The sequence below is a fragment of the Danio aesculapii genome, chromosome 24, assembly GCF_903798145.1.
Source record: "Danio aesculapii chromosome 24, fDanAes4.1, whole genome shotgun sequence".
NCBI classification, from domain to species: domain Eukaryota; kingdom Metazoa; phylum Chordata; class Actinopteri; order Cypriniformes; family Danionidae; genus Danio; species Danio aesculapii.
The window spans coordinates 41,634,889-41,645,719 of record NC_079458.1 but is presented as its reverse complement, the minus strand read 5'-3'; the positions used below and the strand labels follow the sequence as shown (position 1 = coordinate 41,645,719).

Here is a 10,831-nt window from a genome sequence, read left to right as displayed (position 1 = left end):
AAGCCTACAATAAAACGCTTTTTGATCTTTAGGACAGTAATTATTATAATTTACATGACTGACATACATTATCTAACAAAATGATCACATTTAACTCACCAAAACGAAACGCGATGACCGCTGATGAGAAAAGTAACAGATAACACGTGACACTTCCGATTCACCCCAGTGGAGACGCGGTGAGCAGCGATTAATGATGAACTTCGGTTGCAGGCTTATTGTATCACAACTGACCATTCACTAATTATAAGAATAAAAACTAACACAACGTTCACAGACTAAGTTATTTCGCGGTCCTCTTGTCTAAATGATGCACCGTAAGAAGCTGTTACATTTCACATTCATGTTACATACATTCAACAACTTGATCATCCAGTTACTTTCTTTATTCCTTAACACCATTTACCCCATTAACAGCTTTTCTCTGCAAAAATAGAAACTAAATGTGTTAATTTAATGTAAAGAATTAAAAATAATCATTTACATAATAAAAGTCAATGCACAGAACTAGATACACTCACCGACCACTTTATTAGATACTCACTGCATTTAGGCTTCGGATGCTCGGGTCAGAATTTAGCCTCAACAACATGAAAGCATGGATCCATCCTGCCTTGTATCAGCGGTTCAGGCTGGTGGTGGTGGTGTAATGGTGTGGGGGAGATTTTCTTGGCACACTTTGGGTCCATTAGTACCAATTGAGCATGGTGTCAACGCCACAGCCTACCTGAGTATTGTTGCTGACCATGTCCATCCCTTTATGAGCACAGTGTCTCCATCTTCTGATGGCTACTTCCAGCAGGATAACGCACCATGTCATAAAGCACCAATCATCTCAGTCTGGTTTCTTGAACATGACAATGAGTTCACTGTACTCAAATGGCCTCCACAGTCACCAGAGCTCAATCCAATAGAGCACCTTTGGAATGTGATGGAACGTTGGCATCATGGATGTGCAGCCGACAAATCTGCAGCAACTGCGTGATGCTATCATGTCAATATGGAGCAAAATCTCTGAGAAATATTCCCAGTAGCTTGTTGAATCTAGAACATGGAGGATTAAGGCAGTTCTGAAGGCAAAAAGGGGTTCGATCCAGTACTAGTAAGGTGTACCTAATAAAGTGGCCAGTTAGTGTGTGTATGTATGTATGTATGTATGTATGTATGTATGTATGTATGTATGTATGTATGTATGCATGCATGCATGCATGCATGCATGCATGTATGTATGTATGTATGTATGTATGTATGTATGTATGTATGTATATATATATATATATATATATAAATAAATAAATAAATAAATAATCACATGCAAATTGTCTATAAATGCTTTAAAACACACACACACACGCACGCACGCACGCACGCACACACTATGCAAATACTACTAGTATTACATAAATGCGTTAGGTATATGCTAATCTGAGTGCAGTTAATCACGATTAACCATTTATCAGCACTGCTTAAACTAAATACCTCCATTAACTACTTCCACATCCGGCTGACGTTTTGCACATAAACACTTCCCGTTAAATGTGAACACATGCAAAAACACATGCAATTAAAAATCCCAGCACGTCTTCCATTGTTGGCATTTCTTTAATAAACGTCTGCCAAAAGAGGGGGACAAAACATCTTCATACAAAACAAAAACAAAAGAAAGCATTGTTGCTCATCTCCTCCAAAATAAAACAGGGTTAAATGTCTCTTTAACTATCAATTTTACAATGGCTATAGACAAGAGCTGGTGAGAAAACACAGCGCTGATCCGTTCAGTAGATTCACCAGATCACACAAGTGCTGCCAGTCTCCCTGGACTCTCCGAAACCTTCGGACGGAGCCCAGAACGGTCCAAAATCATCAAGAAAACTAAAGAAACTGAGCAAAAATAAAACACCTTACATTACTGGTCATTTATGTGTGCAGATACAGCACAGTACTCCCGTTCACACCTTCGCTCGTTTCCGCCTACTTTGTTCAGTAGTGCAAAACATCGTAATACTAGAGGTCTGTCCTCGTAAAAACACTTCCCCCACGGTAAATGAACTCCCCCAAAAAAAGAAAGGTACAGTTTTAATTTAAAAGACAGCAGTGGAATATAGATTACAAAACAAAGTCCACCGATCGCAGGAACAAAACAAAACTAAACGGATCTATGAAATGGCGCGAGCGGGAAATCCAAAACAACTCCCCATCCGTCCGTCCGTCAGTCCCTCCAGTTTTAGAAATATTACAAACGGGTTTAGTGCTGGTTTGAGGGCGACTGCGTGTGTCTTTTAGAGTCTTCCTTTTCTCTGAGGCGTTCAGGGTTAGTCAGTTTACTCTCCGCGGGGCATCAAAAAGGCAGTCCTCGACCCCGCAGCGCCGCCGCGTACCCAATCGATTGTGACGGGGAAGTCCAGGGCTGCCCCGGCGGCGGCGGTGGTCCGTGATTGTACTCAAATCGATGGTCCTGGTCTCCGCTAAACACCATGCTGGCTCCTGCGGCTCCGTGAGCAAAGGCTTCGGGCCCCAGCGGTGCGTGCGGAGGCAGGCCGGCCCCCATCATGTGGCCGAGGTAGCTGTCCGAAAACCCGGCGTGCGGGAACGGTGGCGGCGGCCGGATGAAATCTGCCCCGTATCCCGATCCGTCTGGAGGATATTCCGGCTCCGGGGGTCGAGGAGGTTCTGCCGGCTGGCTCTCAGGGGCGTGCCGGTAGTCCAGGTCAGCGCAGGGTGGAGGTTCTGGGGGTTCTGGAGGTCTCTGGTCCGGTGGGAGAATGGAGAGGGAGTCTAGAGTCCTGGAGGACGAGACGCCGCCTTCTGCCACTGCAATGAACAACACATGAGGAAGTAAATAAAAGACCCAGAGCTCTGTCCGCTGTTAAAGTCTAGCCTGGAGCAGTGGTTCCCAAAGTAGGGGTCGGGAACCCTCGGGGGGACGCGGGCTAATGAGTGAGGGTCGCTTGGTGATTTCCAAACATCTAACTAATTTTAAGAAACTATTAGAATGAGAAGATTGTCCATATGGTGTAGAAGATCAAAATAGTATTCAATAGTTATAAAACAACAGAGCTGTGAACCTACACTGGTCTCACGGTTCGGTTACGAGTATCATGCCATCGATTCGGTTCAATTCGATATCTCGGTTCGTTGACGATGCTTTCCATACAGTTTTATACTTTACTTCACAGGCGCTGTTCACCTATGACTGACAATAATAAACGGCAGCGGCGCAGTGTTGCCAGATTGGCCGGTTTTGGATAGGCATTTCGGCGGGTTTTGGATTGTTTTTGAGCTGGAATCAGACAGCTACATCTGGCAACACTGCAGCGGCGATCCCAGCTGATCCATGATAGATGCGGTGGAGAAAACCCGCGCGCTTGTGTCTGTATCCAGAAGTAGAGGAAAAGTCACGCAGCCGGTCAAACGGGCCACAGTGAGAGAGAGAAATGGAGTTTACTTTCTCTCAATCGCAGTGAACTAGGGGCTTCTGCTGTTCAGTGTCAGTGAAAGACTGTCCAGCAAACACACACGCAGTCAAATTGTGCAGTTTCTGCGTTCTTAAGTAGTTGGAGCGTTGTAAACACTCGCGCTCGCCTCCCTCACCATAGTAAGCTACGGCGACATAACACATACGAGATAAATGACTTCAGTACACAATAACCGGTTATGATCATTACTGGACCGATACCCAATTGTCCTCGTCTGCATCGCGGTGCACAGAAGAAACAATTAATTTTGACACCCCTATAAAACGACACACATTTTTTCTCCATTAGATTGCACACTCTTGTGTCTCATTACGTTCAATTAAAGACACAGCAATAATGTCAGATGCAGAAGATTTCATGGCACCAGGGTAAACTTTCTGATACCTTTACGGCACTCACATACAATAAAATGACAGGCAGGCCACGACTGAACGTAGAGGACGATCTCTGAGTGGCTCGGGCATATTGGTGTTTGTGAGCGGTTTTGCGTTTGCAAGGTTTGTATATCTATGACCACCTCGGAGTATATTGGGGGTCGTGAATCACTGGCGTTGTTATTTTAGGGGTGGCCGGCTGAAAAGTTTGGGAACCCCTGGCCTAGAAGCTCTGTCTGCTGTTAAAAACAAGCCTAGAGCTGCTCCACCTGTGGTTAAAAAACTAGCCTAGAGCACCATCTGCGCTCATCTCAATTGACGAGTGTGAGTGCTCCAAATCAGGTCCAGGCGCGGTTCGGTTAGATGTCCCTAGCCCGGTTGGAAGAGGTGTGGCAGAGCGCAGTTTGGTTAGGCTTTGGAGCGGTACGCTTGTAATGTGAGTGCAAAGTACGCCTGAGCCCGAAACTGAAGACGTGACGTCACTTAAGGGACTGTTCGATATGGATTTATTAATCATTCTTACTGTTCAATGAACGTGGACCGGCGTAGTTTATTAAAGACGCGAATCCCTCACTGCACAACAGCTGCACCTTCAGCAAACCTCCTAATTCCTGCAGCACGAGGACTTGCATGATCATTTATGAGCGTCAACAGTGCTGGATCTGTTCAGCAGAAGATCTGTGTGTCGCTGCATCCCAAACGACTAAAATAATACAAAACTATATAACTAAAGCCATGTCCACTGTGCTGAGCGCGAGCGCTTCTCTTCCGGTTAGACTGAACAGTCGCATCATCGATGACGGAGGCGTGCTCAGGCTCGGGAGGAAATTTTTATTTATAATATACAGATATTTATATTTATAATATTTATATTATTTGCTAATTAATATCCACCTCATGTGGAACTCTGAATCTGCGTCTCATTTCAGAGTCTACTTCTGTCCACCGGAGGTCGCATTTCGGTCACGGACGCATGCTTTGAGAGCCTTCCTGACTGAATGAATGAAATACGCCATTTCCACCATCTGGCAACCCGAGGTGCTGAAATATAATTGGCTAAACTGGCATTGGGCGGGTTAAATGACCAAAACAAAGACAGACGTTCTGGCACGTAACACACGTTCACTGCAGAATATCTGACTTCAGCATTGAATGTTCACTGAGCATGTTTCTGAATATCTGCACACACATGATGGTGTTTTTATGAAGTCAAAAACATACATACAGCACCTTTCATTTCGACACGCACTTTTGAAGGACTCTTACTGTGTGTGTCCTTACCTGGAGACACAGGGCTGGGCTCTGGCGGCGGTTTGATCTCCAGTGGCGCCGCTGTATTGGGGACGCCTCCGTCTGCTCCATCAAAGCCCATCCCGTCCCCTGGCGCCCCCTGCTGGACGTTCAGCAGCTGAGCCAGCAGCATGGTGACGGCGGTCTGCGTGGCGGAGGCCGAGCTTTCTCCGTCAGCCTGCTGCGGGCCGGGTGGAGACGGGGGTTTGGGCATGGGTGGAGTACGGGGCGCTCCGGGCCCTGACGCAGCCGGCGGAGGGGGTTTAGAGGTTTTGGGGAGCACAGGCGGCTCTGGGGGACGCTCGGACTCCGGTAAGCCGCACGGCAGGGCTTTGGTCAGCTGCTGCAGCGTCTCCGGGTTCATCTTGGAGCTCATGGTCTGCATAAACTGAGCGGATCCGCCCACCGCAGAGCTCTTAGACTGCAGCAGATTCAGCAACACGGCCAGCTGATCCTGAGTCAGCTGAGAGTTGGCTGATTTGGGGTCTGGAGGGAAGAGACAGACGTTTGGAATTTATTTATTTCTGTTTATTTCTTTTTAAATTCACAGAACCATGAGATTATGTGTACGAGCGTGCGTATGCATGCGTGTGCTCACCCAGTAGGCCTGCAGTGTTTGTGCTGCCCTGTGTTTTGTGTCCTCCCGCAGCGGTGCTGAATCCCTGCGGTGTGTTGCTGCGACTGTCATCCAGACCCAGCTCTTTGCGAGGGGCTTTAGGGGCCGTCAGCTCCTCCGGCATCTGCTTCTGCCGTCGCCGCTTCTTACTCCAAAGCTCGTGACAGTCCTGCCACAGAGGGAGACTGAACACACACACACAGAGTAAAGATCTGCTCACAACAACACACACAACTCTATTAGCCTCAGCATTAATGCACAGGATTATTCTGTTCATTAGAAGCGTGAAGACACTCGCTTTAAACGCTTGAGCTCGTTGAAGGATGGACTCTGATTGGCTGTCAATTTTATTGGGAGGAAATCTAAATAAAACCATTACATTGATACTGTAGAAGGCATTGGTAAAGTTGTGGTGTGGACTGTGCAATGTTTTTCTGTCCTCAAAAATTGACGTCTCAATCATTATTGGCATCGTCCTTGATGTGGATGGCTTCAGGACATGAAATACTGTAATCAGGAAAATTAAAAGCCACGACTAAAAGATTTTAATAAAATATGCAACATTTATTTATTCTTTTATTTATTTTATATTGTCCTAAATATACTTTCACTACTTAAAACTGCACATTTGGGTGAATTTTGTGAAAAAAAGCTAGGACATCTTTCACAATTAAATAAAAAAATAATAAAAAATTAACAAATAAAATAAAATATTGAGTTTTGCGACAAGATAAATTAACCTGCATTTTTGTAGTTTTTTTTGTTTTGATTCTTTTTAGTGAGGCTGACACTTGTAGAAATGCTCAATAATATATATCATTTTTAAACTACGTTATGATAAAGTTTTTTTTACTTGGATAAACGTTTCAAATGTGATATGAAAATTCATTTTAAATGCATGAGTGTTTTTAAAAATACTAATCCAAAAGTAAATGCCAAAGTAACATGTATAAATAAATAAAATATCATAATTATAATAAAATAAATAAACAAATACATAATTAAATAAATAAATATAGCTGCAAAACAAAATATTCTGCCAAAAAAATTACAAAAAAGTAGCACAAGTACAGAATTAGTCAATAAATTAAAGCTAATCTCTCATACTCGGGTGGAGGCATCTTGGCGGGATCCACGTCTCGGAGGAAGTCGCTGTTCAGGGCCTGTTCTGCAGTGCAGCGTTTACTAGGGTCCAGAGCCAGCATGTGATCGAACAAATCCAGAGCCATCAGAGGAATACTGAAACAATCAAATCGACAACAATACTGAAACAATCAAACCAATAATCACTGAAACAATTAATTCATATCTTAAACCGTCTGCAAACGTCATTAAAAATGTGCACGATCCATAAACAGAGTTTCAGCAGGTTTCAACGAGACATTTTTAAAGAGGACCTACTCTGCAACTTTTTACAAGATGTCAAATGCATCTGTGATGTATCTGAAGTGTGTGTAGTGAAGTTTCAGCTCAAAATAGCACACAGATAATGTTCTCTAGCTCTCTGAAACAGACCCCTTCAGGCTTTGATCCTAGCTGTGGAGTTTTGGTGACTGTCGCTTTAAATTTAAATGAGATTATGCTCTGTTCAGAAGAGGGCGGAGCTACAAATGCCTGTGTGTCAGCATAGGGACAGATGTAAAACAGTGTGCTTCAGTGCGAGTGTGTGCTTCATGCTTCTGTCAGTCTATGTCGCTCCTGTCGCTGTTCATCTAAAACTCCACATCTATAATCCTCTTAGTCTATGCTGACATTATCTTCAGCAGCTCAAACACACTAATGGCTAATGGACAGACGGCTGCTTCTCACTCAGGGCTGCTGTTTATGCTAATGAGGGACAGATGGGCTGTAGTGGGCTGGGCTTACCCCCTCTGATGACACATACAAAGGGAGAATGTCAATCAAAGTGTTTCTGCAGACTGTTTTGATCAGGTCTGATTATAACAAACACAATTGATTCTTGTTTACCATTAGAGGCTGAAGATATTTACACACTGCTGACACACAACTGGGTTTAAACCCCTTTTAAAAGTGATTTTTGCATAATAGCTCGCGTTTAAAATACCACACATGACCTGCACTTTAAAAACAGACCAAACTTGTTAGATTCCTTTCAGATTACTCACAAAGCGAACTCCTCCCGCAGCCGCCGCCGGTACTGTTTCTTTGGTTTCATGGTGTTGAAGTAGGGCAGTTTGATGACGTCCGGCCACACGGCGGGGCAGGGGCTGCCGCAGATACGACTGCACAACACACACCATTATTGGCTTGTTAGTTTATTAACCTATAGCTATTTCATGGCAAGACCACTAGATAATCAACACAATATTTCACATAATAATATTATTAATAACTTTATACATTAGTAACACACTTCAACATTTACACTTAACTTACAGAAGGAGAAATGTGCCGTTACCTTATGAGCTCCAGCTGCGCTAGCTCCTGATTAGCCTGGAAGATGGGCTTCTTTGTGAAAAGCTCTCCCAGAATGCACCTGCGCGATATGAAGAGTTCATAAACATTAAGCAGGTGTAAACTGGAGCAATAGGCTGTATGCACAGCTAGAGTTTTAAAACCTATGATAAACTTCTGTTGAAAGCTTAATGTATTTCAATTACAATTGTCGATTGACGATTATCCTGTTGGTCACACTTTACAATAAGCGTTCATTAGTATATGCATATACTGACATGAACTAATACTGAACAATACTCATACAGCATTCATTAATCATCGTTCAACATTTACTAATGCATTATTAACATGCTTGTCAACATTAACACATCGTGGATTAACATCAACTAACTTTAAACAAGTGTATTTTCATTAACTTATGTTGCCTAACATGAACAGACACTGTAATAAACGTATTGTACATTATTTGTTCATATAAATGACATGACTAACATGAACTAATAAAGCCTTATAAAGTCTTACTATTCTATTAATACGAGTAATGGTCTATAATACTATACTATTAATTTCTCTAATTGTAAAGCACTTTGTGACTCAATGTCACTTACTTACTTACTTACTTACTTACTTACTTACTTACTTACTTACTTACTTACTTACTTACTTACTTACTTACTTACTTACTTACTTACTTACTTACTTACTTACTTACTTACTTACTTACTTACTTACTTACTTACTTACTTACTTACTTACTTACTTACTTACTTACTTACTTACTTACTTACTTACTTACTTACTTACTTACTTACTTACTTACTTACTTACTTACTTACTTACTTACTTACTTACTTACTTACTTACTTACTTACTTACTTACTTACTTACTTACTTACTTACTTACTTACTTACTTACTTACTTACTTACTTACTTACTTACTTACTTACTTACTTACTTACTTACTTACTTACTTACTTACTTACTTACTTACTTACTTACTTACTTACTTACTTACTATAAAAGTCTTTTTAACCATGAACCAGAGCAGCCAGCAATGAAGATTTTTGGTTTGTTTGTTTGTTTATTTATTTCCACATCAAAAACTTAAGGCAATTTCATTGATAAATTTCAGATTTCAAAAAAATTATAAGTAGTAATTTTTAGTATAAAAAATCCATTAATTAAACTTAAACTTAACTTGTTTTAACTCTTTTTAATGCTCATCAGCATCTTAAATCCTTGAAGCTTTAACATTTTTAATTTAAAGAAAATTGGATAAACATTTATATGCATTTATGTACGCATTATATCACCTTTGCATTAATTACAAAAAAACGAATGACAGCTTGTGTGAGGTGTGTGTAATGCAGTGTGTATGGGGGCAGGACAGTAAATCTGACGTTATTCTCTCTTCTGGCTGCCGTTATCAGTCTCACACTATTGTTTTCCTCTTTCTGAAAGTCTGGATAAGATCATCTATATCTGTTATTATTTCAGCAAATAGGATTGTAAATAAACAGTTTGTTGTCCTCTCCCATTGCACTGCGCTCTGAGTTTATCAACTACGACCACTTCTGCTGCTGAGAAACACGCACATGTCAAAATACTCCAAAATTGTGCCAAAACTATTGAACAACACCCATGATGATGCATATTAAACGTTGACTCCAGTATTTTTGTTTCAAGCATCTCACCCGCAGCTCCAGACGTCGATGGCCGGTGTGTATCGCTCTTCTCCCAGCAGCAGCTCTGGCGGCCGGTACCACAGTGTGATCACCTTATTGGTGTAGGGTCGACTGGAGAACAGTGCACACACACACACACACACACACACAATCACAGTCTGATCTGCTCACTTTACACAACTCTACAACACACGCCTGAATAATGTCTGGAGTTACGTACCTCTCCTCAGAGTTATACAGGCGAGCCAGTCCAAAGTCTGCCAGCTTGATCTGACCCCTACAAAACAACACAGACGGAGATGTAAATTACATGGCAGATTAGACACACGTCTGCTTCTTCCTTTCAATCAAGTAAATTTTTTTAGTAGAACATTTATTAATATTGTTATTAATATTAATCATTTAATTTTATATATATATATATATATATATATATATATATATATATATATATATATATATATATATATATATATATATATATATATATATATAAATAAATGCACACAATATTGTTTTATATACATTCAATGCATTTATTTTTAAAGATGCATTGTAGGGAAAATTCCTCAATTCTGGACCCACTTGGCTAAAAACAGAAAGTGATTGGTAATAATTATTTATTATACATGTATTGTTATATTTATTTAGTAAAAAAAGTTATTTATCTAAAAAACAAGCCAATAAAATAACCCAATTTGTGAGCCAGGACCACAAGAACACATTGCACACTTAGATTATATGCCTGGCAAAGAACAGAAATACATTGTATGGCTCAAAATTATTGATTTTTTATTGATTATTTTAGCAGATTGTCTATTGTAAATCTATCAAAACTTCATTTTTGATTAGTGACATGCATTAGGGCTGCACCATATTGGAAAAATCTATCATTGCGATATTTTACGATATGAATACAATTTCACCAGATGACTTTGGCCCAATCCTACCCCTTAGCGCATGCACGCGAA

The 10,831-nt window shown here is 41.1% G+C and overlaps 1 protein-coding gene across 1 annotated transcript in view; it reads right to left on the bottom strand.

Moving 5' to 3' along the window:
- Nucleotides 1-1,583: 1,583 nt before the first annotated feature.
- The window catches only part of cdk13 (cyclin-dependent kinase 13), a 30,695-nt gene continuing 21,447 nt past the window's right edge, over nt 1,584-10,831 (bottom strand). Inside the window, exons 7-14 of the mRNA XM_056450340.1 lie at nt 10,081-10,137; nt 9,870-9,971; nt 8,176-8,253; nt 7,883-7,999; nt 6,864-6,995; nt 5,739-5,941; nt 5,132-5,626; nt 1,584-2,811 (exon numbers count right to left, since the gene is read on the bottom strand). Coding sequence (XP_056306315.1) covers nt 2,339-2,811; nt 5,132-5,626; nt 5,739-5,941; nt 6,864-6,995; nt 7,883-7,999; nt 8,176-8,253; nt 9,870-9,971; nt 10,081-10,137 — 1,657 coding nt within the window. The 3' untranslated portion in view covers nt 1,584-2,338. The remainder of the gene's footprint in view (nt 2,812-5,131; nt 5,627-5,738; nt 5,942-6,863; nt 6,996-7,882; nt 8,000-8,175; nt 8,254-9,869; nt 9,972-10,080; nt 10,138-10,831) is intronic.